The sequence below is a fragment of the Anolis sagrei genome, chromosome 1, assembly GCF_037176765.1.
Source record: "Anolis sagrei isolate rAnoSag1 chromosome 1, rAnoSag1.mat, whole genome shotgun sequence".
NCBI classification, from domain to species: Eukaryota; Metazoa; Chordata; class Lepidosauria; order Squamata; family Dactyloidae; genus Anolis; species Anolis sagrei.
Window position 1 is genome coordinate 279,963,399 of NC_090021.1, and position 14,792 is coordinate 279,978,190.

At 39.1% G+C, this 14,792-nt stretch overlaps 1 protein-coding gene across 1 annotated transcript in view; it reads right to left on the reverse strand.

The window, feature by feature from the left end:
* Nucleotides 1–1,424: 1,424 nt before the first annotated feature.
* MYBPC3 (myosin binding protein C3) overlaps nucleotides 1,425–14,792 on the reverse strand; it is a 95,139-nt gene continuing 81,771 nt past the window's right edge. Inside the window, exons 27-33 of the mRNA XM_060763136.2 lie at nucleotides 12,314–12,509; nucleotides 8,499–8,638; nucleotides 7,817–7,976; nucleotides 5,991–6,127; nucleotides 4,463–4,649; nucleotides 3,264–3,314; nucleotides 1,425–2,418 (exon numbers count right to left, since the gene is read on the reverse strand). Of these exons, the coding sequence (XP_060619119.2) occupies nucleotides 3,304–3,314; nucleotides 4,463–4,649; nucleotides 5,991–6,127; nucleotides 7,817–7,976; nucleotides 8,499–8,638; nucleotides 12,314–12,509 (831 nt within the window). The 3' untranslated portion in view covers nucleotides 1,425–2,418; nucleotides 3,264–3,303. The remainder of the gene's footprint in view (nucleotides 2,419–3,263; nucleotides 3,315–4,462; nucleotides 4,650–5,990; nucleotides 6,128–7,816; nucleotides 7,977–8,498; nucleotides 8,639–12,313; nucleotides 12,510–14,792) is intronic.

The window sequence follows — 14,792 nt, forward strand, 5'->3', positions numbered from 1 at the left end:
ACTTCTCTGTACAGACTTATCAAGAGTCACCATGTAAGGAAGTGTTTAACCAAGAGCTATTTCTCCTCTGTGCATAAACTGAGCTAAAACTGGAACAGGAAGTGGCTGAGATGCAAAAGGCTTGGCTTATCACTACGGTATGGTCACTGCAAAACGGCATGTTAAGTGTTGAGCCATAAAACCTCTTGAGTCCTGTTGAGATTGGCCTTCTGTATGTCATGCTTTTTGTAGGTGCTCCTGACATGAGTTAAAGAAGAGAAGGAAAGACATAAATGTAAAGATAGGTTTCTCGCAGCTTGTTTGAATGCAGGAAGGATCTACCTGACCAATGATGAGTTTTCTGTGGTTTTCTTTTTTGCATTGCTTCATTCTACACTGAATAATGTCTGCATCATATGAGCAAATTAAGGAAACTCTTAAAGGTCCTCTGGATATGACCATTTTCCAATTGTGATAAGTAATTGTTGGTTTGTTGCTTTTGCTAAGTATGGTGTCCTGCTACTAGTCAGAAAGGCTTGCCTGGCAAATCCTTTTCTGTTGTCAGATTGTTTGCACCTCTCTTGTCTTTCACTGGTTATACTGGTTAATGCACTGTACCATTTGTTTAATGATATAGGAGCCCCCTGTGGCACAATGGGTTAAATCCTTGTGCCAGCAAGACTGAAGACCAACAGGTCGGAGGTTCAAATCCGAGGAGAGCGTGGATGAGCTCCCTCTGTCACCTCCAGCTCCCCGTGCGGGAACATGAAAGAAGCCTCCCACAAGCCTGGTAAAACATCAAAACATCTGGGCAATGTTTTTGCAGATGGCCAATTCTCTCTCACCAGAAGCAACTTGCAGTTTCTCAGGTCGCTCCTGACACAAACCCCTCCCCCCAAAAAAACCCCCAAACTTATATTGTAAGATGCACTCAGACCAGGAGAACAAATTTTATAAATTGATTCTGTCCTCATTGATGGATTACATTTCAGAAACAATTTTTTTGCTTATTGTTTCTTTGTAAGTTTTTTTACATGCCGTTTGCTCGTTAAACTATAACAATATTAAATAAAATGTGTTTTTTAAGAACCCACAAAATTATTTCTTTTGTGGGAACTTTAAGTCCAAAACTGTTTGTGGGGCCACATGTTGCCCACTGGCCTAAATCCCATTGCTGTCCCAAAATACATTAAAACTGTTGACTCCATTACTTAATGTAAATTAACACTTATAGAAATTCAGTCAATAAAATGGATCCACTCTTGGGATTTTCAGTTGAATGTGTATCTGTGTACACACTTATGCAATGATGATTTCTCATTTTAATATATTAGTTAATTGCATATATTGAACCCACCCTCCAAAACACAAACCTCTTGACAATCTGACATTAAAAAAGGTCCCAGAATGGCAACCCAAAGGAACAAAAGATTTTTAGGGAGAGAGACAGTGGTATGGATTTTATTTAAGTACCATTGAGCTATAACATTTAAACAATTCAATAGAAATGACAAATATATTTATGTTTGGAAAACTGCAAATACATTTTCAAGATTTTGAACATTTTTCTATTATTTTCTAAATTTGCTAACTGTACTTCTCCTGTGTACATATTTTGGATGAGAGAAGAGGTACATTACCTCTCTCTGCTTAAAGAATTTCTGATGCTACCATGCAAAATTGAAATAGAAGGGAAAAAACAAATTGAAAGGCAATAGATGCATAACTAGCAAGAATATTTTTTCACTTAACTTGTCCGACCATACGAAACAAAATGCTCAAAATAGAATTGTGAGTAGAAAACAAATGTGTGATCGCTTTCTCACAGAATTCTATATTTATGTAATCAAAAGTGAGCACTCTCTAACTCGGTGAGGTTTACTCTCAGAAACATGTGCACAGAATTAATTTTTAGCAATCCCATGTGCATTTATTCCAAGGTAAGCCCTACTATATTCAACAAAACCTTTTCCGTAGTAACTGTGTCTAAGATTACCTACATAATCTTTTACTGCATCTTGGAGATGTTGATCTTTCTGCTATTTCTGGTATCTTAGAGATGGAGAAATGATTTTACTACAGGAGTATTTCCCTGCAGTCCAGTGACTTCTTAAAATCATGCGATCATGTCTTATCCACAAGAGCGTCAGTCTTAATTCTATACTATATGCACAAAGAAATGTTATCCATTGGGATGAAAGCTTGAGTGAGGTGTGAAGGCCAAAATCAAGGTCTGTGCCAAGGGTTTGGGGGATGGGTGATTTTTTTTTTAACTCAGTGGGGTTTGTTTCACAAGAATATCCTGACCTTGTTTTGCAAGGCAGTAGTCTCCACAATCTTTATCTTAAACATGTCCCTCTAAAAGACAAGCAGGGACTTCAAATATTGTGGTTGCCATTTATCCACTCTCCTGCATTTCTGTTATAATTCCAGGATAATCTGAAAGACAAATGTTAAACGAAAACTGAGTGTCACAAGCAAGTTTGCCCACTTCTTTCACTAACTGTATAATGTGCATAGCAAATATTAATTTTTTTCTAATGCAAAAGCTATATTTTAATTTTAATTTTAATGTAGAGAGCAAGCAAATGCACTGGAAGGAATGACATGGTGAGAAGTTGAGTTGCTTCTCAAACTAACATTGCTTCCTGGATATTATCATAAAGGAAAAACCCAAGACTAAGGTCAAATGAGGAGGCAGGGGAGGGAAGCATATTTCATATGGCTCTAAAAACTCTTTTAGGAAGACCCTAAAAACTCTTTGAACAGAATGATAGTTTCTTAGGGAGAAAGTTTCACTCCAAACATGTTGTTGTTGTTGTTGTTGTTGTTGTTGTTTATAACCCACTTTTTCTCTCAAGAGAAGGGAATCAAAGCAGCTTACAGTAAAACCACTACAATTCAAAACCCAAAAAACATACAAACATTAAAAGGGAATTAAATGTTAATGGTATTAAAAAAAGGGGTAGATATTCTACTTGGAGTGAATTGCTTTTCTATTTCAAAAATAGTGCGAGCATTAAAAATATTTTTAATTTAAAGTAGTACATTCTCCAGCCACTTCACTTCCTTCTAATATGTCTCACTTTGAAGGGGAAGCCTATGTGAGTAGTACAAGCTGTTTCTGATAGAGACAAGCATTAGGTAGCAGTAACTTGCAAGGGGCTAATTTTATGTTACATTTAATTTTTTGTTATCTCCTATCTTGTGTTATCATTGTTTCCCCTAAGCATCTGCTTCAGATACAATTACTGGTCCAATTTTATTTCTGGAGAATTACTTGCCTCTGTACATGGACTTGCTGACAACCAGTAGTTCAGACGTCTACTGTGGCACTGTAGGAAACAAAACATTTAAAAAGAAATGGGAAATACCCAAGAGACACTTCATGCAACAGAATACAGTATTTTCTTGCTAACAATTAATATTAGCTACAGCATTCCTGATTTTGAGGACTGTGTGAACTTCTCAAAGAATTTATGATTTTGGCAATTTCAAATATGGGATTTAAGCAAGTGGTGGTGCTATATAATATTCACTAACCATCCATGCCATGTTTTAATGAAGTACTTGGATTTTTCTTTCATCTATGCTACTTATGTTGTATCCTGACACCCGCCTCTAGACAACATTGCATTAATTGTGATAATAAAAAGGTTGTATGCATGTTACTACCCACATGGGCAGTCGGAAAATCTACCCAGCATTGGATGTGGCTATGAGAAGAGACCAGTGTGGACATGCATGTTGTTTTTCTCGCCTGTGTATTATGGGAGAAGATGTATAAACTGCATAGGATGCTTCGTCTGTGGGTACTAGGAGCCCCGGTGGCAAAATGGGTTAAACCCTTCTGCTGGGAGGACTGCTGATCAAAAGGTCGGTGTTTTGAATCTGGGGAGTGGTGTGAACTCCCATCTGTCACCTCCAGCTTCCCATGTGGGGACATTAGAGAAGCCTCTCACAGGGTGGTAAAACATCTGGGCATCCCCTGGGCAACATTCTTGCAGATGGCCAATTCTTTCACACCAGAAGCTACTGGCAGTTCCTCAAGTCACTCCTGACACACACACAAAATCTGTGGGCACTTCACATTGCTATCCTCTGTATACTTGAAATGCTTTTCTCTCTGGGACTAAAGTTTGCATACAAATGCTGTGAATCCTCTGAGTTCTCTCTCAGAGCCAGCTGGCATTTATTCTTAGCAGTTTATCTTAAATGACAATATTCTATCTACTTGGTCATTTTCAAAGGAATGTTCTCCCGAGTCTGGCTCCCTCCAAACCTTTTGCACTTCAGTTCCCATGATCCCATACTATTGTCTCTTAGCTGGGGCTCATTGGAATTGCACCCCAAAGTACCTTGAAGAATACAGACAGGGGAAGTTTGCATTAGGGGAAAGAAAGACATGTTGAAAACACCCTTTTGCTGTGTTTTAAAAATAATAATAATAAAATAATTTGATATACAGGATCTTTCTTCTTACCTCTAACATCCAGTCGGCAATCTATTTCAGTTTCACCAGATTCATTCACAGCTTTGCAGGTATAAATACCAGCATCAAATGGACTAGGCTTCCGGATTTCCAAAGTTAATACTCCATGCTTACTAAACATGCGGTATCTGGGATCTCTGGAAAGGTCCACTTTATTTTTAAACCAGAAAATTTTTGGCTGTATTCATGAAAATACAAAAAGAATGAGGATGACGTGAGCCATCTTTAAAATGGAGAGGAAAGCAGGACAGTTGCAGCTAGTTCTCATACTACTGCAGGCAGTCCCCAAGGTTTGTTCCTCAGTTAAATTTGTTTGTAAGTTGGAACAGATACATTTTTAAAGTGTAACTCCAGGGTTAACAACACCTCTGTGGTGTTTGCTTTGCTTCCTGTGCCCCCGTTCAGAAGATTTCATTGCATTTTGTGTCCTTGTGATAATTGGAATTGGAAAAAAATAGCTTGTTGTGGAAATAAGGATTGATGATAAAGCTTCAGTGGAGATACCTTTTCCTCATGATGGCTCTTTCAGGAGTGAATTTCCCTTCCTAAGGGTAGATTTCTCTCACTTCCTGTTGTCTCACCCCTGTTCTTAACTAGGAGTCATTTGTAAGCCAGATGTTTGTAACTTGGGGACTGCCTGTATACACTGAGAAATGTTATTTTAGAAACCGAATCACTTCAATGATACAATTTTGAAAACCTATTTCTTGCTGTTTAATCTAAACACATTTGACTTAAGGAATATTCAAATATTCAGGTCCACATCTAAATGCATTTGTGATCTAGTTGGCATGCTACACTAGCCTCAAACAAAAGGAATGGGAAATCTGTCTCCTTTCAAATTCTCCTTTTCCACCACCACCACCCCCCCCCCGCCCCCCAGGAGCAAGTCCCTGAAACTGCAAGACTTCCATGATTCTAAATATCCTTTCCTAAACTGCCAATCCCAGGAATCACAGCTGACCCTCTACATTTGTCAGTTTCATTTCTGTGGATTTGATTAATCCACACAGCAGACCCCTCGACCTCTGAGGATGCCTGCCACATATGTGGGTGAAACGTCAGGAGAGAATGCTTCTGGAACATGGCCTGGAAAACTCACAGCAACCCATTGATTAATATGGTTTGTTTAGGAAACTTTTATGCCCTTCAGTGCAACTCTATGATCCACTTCTGATGGTGGACCCAGAGATTCCTAGAGAGGTGTTCTTTCAGAAAAAAAAGTCAGGCCCTCTCTCTGCTAGTGGACTTAGATAATCCCAGAGAGTTGTTCACCCAGGTAAAAAAAAGTGTTTCCCCTCTTTTACCGGGGTCCTGCACCCCTAACTCCAAAAAATGCCCAAGATTCCATTTTGACTCACCTGCCTATAACAGGAGTACTGCAATAAGACTATAACTTTGTTACATATCTTTTACAGCCTATTCAGTTAGTAGAAAACAATATTCTCCCTTGGAGGTTGGATAGTTCCCCCTTGCTCCTTAACTTTGTACACATTAAGAAAACAGGGTTAGTGCCTACCTTCGGAGTTCCTCTTACAGCACAGCTGAGTGTAGCATTATACCCAGCAACCACTGAACGATCAGAGAGAGGGTGAGTGAATCTCGGTGCTTCAGCAAAGTCATGTTCTTTGTACTTGGGTGGTTTGTAAACTGTGCCTGCAGTATCGACAGGTAAATACATTTGTGATTGAAAATAACTAATTGCTTGCTAAAGTATCCTGAAATATTAAGAACCAGGCTAGTAAAAACCTAGTTTGCCAAACTATTTTTTTTTTGCCTGCTTTAATTAAAGCACAGACATTCTATGTACTGTAGACTCTCCATTAACCGGAACTCTCAAGTGGCAAAAAACTGAAGAAATAATACTTTATATTTTCAAAAATCATTTTTACAATACAGTAAAATAGTAAAACTGTGATACATGAAGTTAAATTGTCTTAATTTGCTTTTAAATACTGTATTTCAGTATTAATATCAAGTCAATACAGAGTTTATGTTACAGTATAGTATGAAGTATAGTATTAGTTAGGCCTATTTTTCATCATAACACTCAAGCAATCAGAAACGACATTTATCCAGCATCTACCAATATGGATGTGCTGGTTCATTGAGAGTTTAATGTACTATATTCTTTTGTGCAGGATTCCTTAGCTGCTGTTTTTCATAAACAGTAAGAAGCTCATATAGGGAAGCTGGAATGAAAGAGACCTCCAGCCCCTCCCCACCCTTGTCTTCCTCACTCAATAGAAATGGTCCTGCTCTTCTTTATCTTAACACAATATTATTTCCTCTCCTCCAAGAGCTCACCCTGTCTCCTCTCCAATGTCATGCCTCTTGATGCCTCTTTTCTCCTTTTTTACTTTTTCCACCAAGAAGGAAGAAGGGCCATCTACATGTGGAACACAGCTGGATGCTGGCTGGATGTCCCCATCTTTTCTCTGGCCCTGGGGAGGCAGTGGACCTACACTTGAGAAGCTTTATGTTTCACCAGTGCAATCTTTTCCAGTATATTGATCTCACTGACAGAACACAGAGGAAGACGCCTCTAGAAGACTATAGTGCTTTGGGAAGTGCCTGTGGCAAGTTCCCAAACCAATTGAGGCTTTGAATATAATCACCAGGACCCTAAATTAAGATTAGAAGCAGACTGGTAGCAGAATATTGGCTTCACTAACTTGGTGTAGATTGCACTGTCAAAAGGAAAGAGGATGTAAAGCAGTGGTTCTCAACCCTTGGGTCCCCAGATGTTTTGGCCTTCAACTCCTAGAAATCCTAGCAGCTGGTAAACTGGTTGTGATTTCTGGGAGTTGTAGGCCAAAACACCTGGGGACCCAAAGGTTGAGAACCACTGGTGTAAAGGCAGAGGCAATGAGAGAAAAATGATATCAGAGGTTACTTGGAGTTGGGAGATTTTGTTTGCTTTTCTCCATCACTACTTTGTAGCCCTGGAAAAAAGTACCATTGTTAGCATGTTCTGGCCAGAGAATCCTTGACAATTTCCGGTGTGGAAACTAGTTGCTTATCTGTGCATTACATTGCTATAACATATCAGCTGTCTAACAGCAAGTATGTTTTTATTTTTAGCCAGACATGAATGCCAACAAAACTTAACTTTAATAAAGTTAATTTTGATAAGAATTCTTTTTTGGGAAAAGGCACATCATTCTATCGATTGAATAATTCCATTTAAAAATAACTTTGTTCATTTTTATTGAGGCTTTTGTCACATTTTAAAAACTATATTGATGTTAATGTTATGAAAGCCCACGTCCTGGTATTGTGGAAAAGCTAAGGTATAAATGAATAAAATTACCACCATCATTACCATCATCCTCTCTCAATTACCTGTTTTTTTGATGTAAGCGGAATTTTTGGTGTTTACAGCATTTTCACTCAGTCCACACAGATTTACACTGAAGATCCGGAAATAGTACTCATTCCCCATTATCAGGTCTGACACGACACAATTAGTGCGCCGGTAGTGATCAAACACAGTATACCATTCCTGAAATCAAATAAACCAGCTTCAGAAAACTAGAAGCTCCTTATTACAGAGATGGGTTGGAAAGCTAAAATTTTCCCCATAGATACATTTAGCTATTAGTTGTAACCCTTCTTACAAGAGCTGCATTTAACTATCAATAATGATCACTCTGACAATGGGGGCCCTTCAAATGGTTTTGGATTACATTTCCCACAATCCTTCATCATCAGTTATGTTGGCTAAAATGGAAAAAATAAGTCAAAATCTACTGGACTGTCACAGTTTACTGTCCTTACTGTAGTGATACATTATTTCCTTCCATAGCTGCAGATATCATATACAAGAGGGGGACTGAATTTCTCACATCTCTGTGATGTCATTTCAAAAGATTTTCACAGATAAATATTCCAGGTGTAGTGTCATATATTCTCTACTTATATGGTTTGTGAAACCTCAAATAAACCATTTTGTAAATTATAGATATTATTCTAAGCAAATGAGTATAATTTCATCACCCATATTCAACCAGCCCATTACCCTTACCATTGTTTTCTTATCTGCCTTCTGTACCACATATCCTGTGATCTGAGCATTGCCATCATCCTGTGGTGGTTTCCATTCCAGTGCAGCATTGAATCCCCATACGTCCACAATCTTTACATTCTGAGGAGGACCAGGTTTGTCTACAAAAAAGAAACAACTTTTATAAAATCCCTGGATACATTGAGATTCACTACTCATTATCTCTGACATAGGCAAGAAGCATGCAGACTTTAAATTCAGCAATCTCCAACTCTTTTGTGAGTTTAGAAGGAGTAATTGACCAGGTTGTGAGATGTGGAGTCAGGTTGCTTTTCAAAAACTAAAAAAAGTGGGGGACTCTGAGCTGGAAGGTTGAGGCATCTTAGGACCACTATGGGGCCCATATGTGGCCTGCCCATCATGCTTTTTGCATCCCCATAAATTATGGTCAGATGCTTTTGTAAGAATTTATAGTTTATTTTTTCAGCTAATAGAAATGCTTGAAGAGTCGTCTGAAGCCTTCAGACTCTAGAAATCAGTAGCGAGAGATAGTTTGGGTCAGTAGGACTAGATGCAAGTAGGTGCTGTGCAGAAGAATCTTAGTGGAAACACATTGAATATATCACAAAGGTCATTCCCAAGCCCTACATTTCACATACACCCAGGTTTTACATTTGAATTAATATTTTTTTCCACTAAAATGTTGCTAAATGTGAGGGGAAAAACACTGACATGACTGACATAATTTACTCTTACCTGTGAGAAAGAAATTGGCAACGATTTGCCTCTCTACCTGGTACAGTCCAGAGGTTTTGGACTATAACTTCTATCAGCTTCAGCCAGGGTTTGGGTTGTCTTCATGTTATTCAGTTTTCCTTGCTGGTAATAAGGTTTTCTCTTGACATTAAGTCAGGTTGAGTCCGAATTTGGGGGATGGTGCTCATCTCCATTTCTAAGCCCAAGAGCCGACGTTGTCCATAGACACTTCCAAGGTCATGTGGCTAGCATGACCGCATGGAGCACCGTTACCTTTCTGCCGAAGTGGTACCTATTGATCTATTCACATTTGCATGTTTTCAAACTTCTAGGTTGGCAGAAGCTGGGGCTTACAGTGAGAGCTCACCCCATCCCATGTATTCGAACTGTCAACCTTCCGGTCAGCAAGTTCTGCAGCTTAATGGTTTAACCTGCTGCACCACCGCAGCCCCTGGTACCAGTAAGGAAATCTGACTGCAGCAATAAAGTTCCATCATCTATAGACACAGGACCTTGGCTTTTCAAACCAATAGAGCTGATGCCATTCTGGGCATCAATACAATAAAGTGCAGATAATGCCAGCACTCATGATTAGATTTGACTTTCCAAGTGCTTCAATCCCCTCCAAGTTTCACAAATATTTTTTAAGCATTGGAAGCGAAGGTGTTCATCCAACCTCTCAAATGTCATTAATGTATATGTGTAGCCGAAAAAGCGTGTGTGTCTACTGGATGCAATCATTTATCTTTCCTTAATTGAACACATGTCAGAGAAGGCCAACTGCCTAGCAGAGCCTTCAAATGATTAGCAACTAATTTGCTAATTGCCTTTGGGAATGTCAGGTTGGATTCATCAGAATTGTCTGTGCAAACTAGTCTGCAGCAATGCAACCACTTCTTTCAGGTGTCTTCTTTTTGCCAGAAATATTGGTTGTATTGAGAATGAGAGCAACAAGCTACAGTCAGTACCGGTTAAATTGAGAAACTGTCTACAAAGTTTAGTGAGCCTACCTCAATTCCAGTTGATACTTTGTCAGGGATGAATCCCTTAAGTAGTGGAGCATTTGAAGCACTCTCTGGGGATTAATGAATACACCCTTCATGTTCTTGCAAAGCTTGCATTTATTAGCACCAAGCTTGCAGTTTTCTCAAACTTTAATGAATGGAACTAGCCGACAATTACAGGCAACATGTGGTTTTCACTAGAAACCCTAGTGTCTTTTTTAACATTAAAAAAAAATCTTGACCCCCATTTCCCTGGATGCGTTTCATGATAGAAATTACCCTGTTAGTTTTGGTCACAGCACTGCAATGGCCACACCACATGCATTTTGACAAAACATCAGGGCAAAGAAAAAAATTATCAGGACAGATATGATAATGGGATGCCCTTTGAGCATTGATAACATTTAGTAAGATTAATTAATGTAAATTGCATAATTATTTTTAAAAACTCAGAAACCACGTGGCTCTAGAAAACTGCTATTACTCTGGACTGTTGAGCTGACCTGCCTCAATTGCCTAAATCCTGGAAAGGTTTCTCCTTTCAGGTTGATTGGACTGATGTGGCTTTTAAATGTCTGTGCAAGTCTTTTATTGCTGCCTAGCTTGCCAACTACAGCCTCTGAAACCCTGGATAAAATTCTGGATGAAACATTGTCTGGAGGAAGAGGAGGTGTGTCCAAACAGATCAGGATTTGTTAATTGGATGGCATACTCCTCTGAATAAATCCAGATGAGAAAATGCCATGATAAGATCATCTATCATAAAAACTCACTGAATGATCTTGCTCTCAGACTCAGGGGAAAGCAAAGGCAAACCCCCTGTAACAAAATTCTGCCAAGAAAATCCCTATGATAAATTTGCCTGAGGGTTGCCATATGTCAGAAATGACTCAAAGGCACATTACAACAAAATAGAAAAAAATGAATTACCTTTAAGATCTTGGAAACAGTTTTGTAGGCATGGTATTTACATCTTAGTGAAGATGCAGCTAGTCTACATGCACAAAAAGTAAGATTAATTAAGTATATGCATTATCTGATTGCAACTTTTGCCACAATCTTGTAAGGCAAGTTACTATTATTTGTCATTTTGCATATATGGACAAGGGGAATGAAAAAAAAAACTTGTTTGGACCAGGATGAGAAAGAAAGAGATGAATGTCGGTTGTCCCAATTAATTATTTAACTGTAGTTTGGAATTAAATAGGCCTCTTGTTCATTTGGTTTCGGTTTTTAACCAATCCTGCCATTACTGGACTTAAGACATCTAATACCATGAATAGACACTATTTTAAAGGTGAAGCACCATAAGGGTTTGTTAGTATCATGAATAGACATCACAGAATATTAAGTTTATTAAGTACAAACATCGGGATTTTGGCACTATGATAATTCTATAAAGACTGGTGCAAAGAAACATTATATTTTAGCATAGGAGGCTTTTTCAGGTTTGTAACAGAGAGGGAAAGAACTAAACATTTGTTTACCCTGTACATATATATTTTAAAATTGTTGTTGCTGCAAGCAGCACATTGATCATCAGCTATAATCAGGCTCTGTAGACCTACCAGAAGCAAGGTTTTATCCTGGATTACTATCAAGGGGACAGAGGGACAAATGAGGGCATTGCCCTCAAAAATAAACATTCTGCCTCTCCTGATTAGATTTCCCTTCACTACCAAATTTCTAGCATTGAAATAACTTATAATTTAAGCCTCCACAGAAAAGGAGCAAGCAAAGTTACCAAGAGAATGGGAATAGGGCAATTAAGCAGTTCTGGGTGTGAATAGTTTTCAGGGTCTCATCCTTTGCAATTATAGAAATTTTGGACTGAAAGAAACTTTTATTTGGAAAGGCAGAATTCTCATTTGTAGGGGCAATGCCTGCATCCCGCTCCTCCTTAATTGCACCTCTGCTTGATCTGTAACTTATCTTTTACCCATTAGTCCCCCATTCAGATGAATAGGAATGTTTTTGCAAGCACTTCCACATTCTGTACATGACCCTTCAAGAAATCTCCAGAGTGAAGTGGTGATGTATAAGGGTAGAACACTTTTAACCATAGCGGTTTCTTACCCATGATCTGCATGGTAATTGAGACCTTATCACTCATGTTTTCTATCTGCACTTCTACTTCATATGTTCCAGAATGGTGCCGCTCAGCCTTTCGGATGAACAGGATACTGTCTGTGTTACTGTTTCGAACTGCCACCTCCTTGGAATCTAGTGGTTGACCATCCTTTGTCCAGATAACCTTAGGTCTAGGTTTTCCCTGTAGTGTGAAAATGGAAAGACTGAAAATTACAAAGCACATGTTAAGGATACATTCCTATTCTGTGCAAATAAATTCTTGTCTCTTCTTTGGTATCTTATTTTAACACACTTCCATCATCACATGTATGTCATCCTTCCATGCGAGAAACAGCGCATGATCTATCACATATCACCTTGACCAGGGAACTGCTTTTAAGTGCTTTATCACATAGTTCTCTTTGAACTTTCTCCAGTCTTGTTTGTATCTTTCCATTTTCTCCTCTCCAGCAAGTCAGTAACTGACCAGGAGAAACAACTGGGCTGCATGCCAACAGCATCCTTGTCCTCATTGCACCTCACCTAACCATCCTGCTAAATGAAATTCTAGTTGCAGCTCTTAGTTTTAGTTGTGATCTTAAGATGAACAGGCATTAACTGTTAACTACAGTGACATGTGCATAGGAAGCGCTTCAGAAATCTTGGTTGAAACCCTGAATCAGGAGATCTATACATATCATGTAGTTACATCTCCCAATGCTACAACTCCAAATTCACATTCTAAGCAATGCTGTCTGCCCTACAACATGACAATTTCCATGTTATCAGAGAGTGGGTGAATGGGCAGGGATGCATCCAATTATTTTCCTCTAGTTAGTGGTTTTGGGCCTCCAGGTGTTTTGGACTTCAACTCTCACAAATCCTAACAGCTGGTAATATGGCTGGGATTTCTGGGAGTTGAAGTCCAAAACACCTGGAGGCAGGCATGTAGCCGGGGGGAGGGGGGCTTGAGGGGCTTCAGCCCCCCCCCCCCGAAATTCTCAGGGTGGTCCACGAGAAGGCCTTACTGGTACATTAGTTAAACTGTTATGTTTATTCATATCATGATCTGATCACCATGCTCAATATATACCATATGCATGGGGGTATTGGGGTAACAATACAAAAGGTTTGCTAGGGTAGACCCTCTTTCACTCAAACTCAGCCCCTCCCAAATCAAAATCCTGGGTATGGGCCTGCCTGGAGGCCTAAAGGTTGAGAACCACTGCTGCAAGGACATCATCTGCAGAGACCTTTCAAAGACTCCTACAGATGCCTCTTGCAGAATGTACAGATATAGAAAAATAATTGGATGTATCCCAGCTGTTTCCATTGCTCTCCATCAATACAGAAGTGGTTATATTGGAGAGGCTGTACTATTTGTAGGATGGATAGGGATATGACTTTAGTCATTCTATTTATGAAAGAGATTTCTGACATCCACAGCAACCAAAACAATGAGTTGCAATGCTGTAAATCTGACTTGCCATGGCAACGTGCTATGCTGGCCATAATTTCTACCTGCCATGAGCAGACTATTATATAGCTTTTAAGGAGCAGGAATAAAACAACCCACCACATTTGTGATCCATTGATGTGGGAGAAATGAATACTCTTAATTACTTCTGCTTAGACTGTATGGAGCTGCATAAACTTGCTAGCCCCCATTCAGTAAACAATGTTTCTATGCAAATAAAACTAAATTGGTATTTGGATGTTTCCATAAACACCACCACCTTTCTGAATCATTAAGGAAAATTTGCATCCCAAAGTGGTCTTTTACTTGTACAGTGGGTTCAAAATCACATCTGGGTATCTTTTGGTAACAAAACATGCTCATCCTATCCAGTATCATTAAGTGTTGCAGGAGACTTGATGAATGTAGCTATAACCGGCCTGAAGCTGGATATTATATGTTGAGAAACAGTTGGGTAACTGAGTTGGGGACAATTAATTAAAAATGGAACCGTGGGTAAGTTTATTATTTTTTATTTCCAACATTAGTACCCAGCCCTTCTCAACCCCCGAAGGGGGACTCAGGGTGGCTCACAATGGCAACAATTAAATGCCAACACATACAGAATATATACACCATATAACACAACATAACATCTTAAATAAAACCATTAAGTCAACTTAAGTAGTGTTGCTCCTTCATTTTATAATAGATACCATGTCATTCACACAAGAAGTTTCCAGATAGGAGTAACAACCACAATTGCTGATTAGTTGTGGGAGGAAAGGACTTGAATTTTTATTTGGATTTATTTGGCAGAAGTTTAGGCATGCTTTAGCACAGCGGGTTAAACCACCAGCTGCAGAAGATCATGCTGATTGAAAGGTCGACAGTTCAAGCCTGAGTTGGAGTGAGCTCCCAACCATCAGCCCAGCTTCTGATCACCTAAAAGTTCAAAAACAGCAATGTGATGACATAAGTAGGTACTGCTTTGGAGGGCAGGTAATAAAAGGCACCCATGAGGATCAG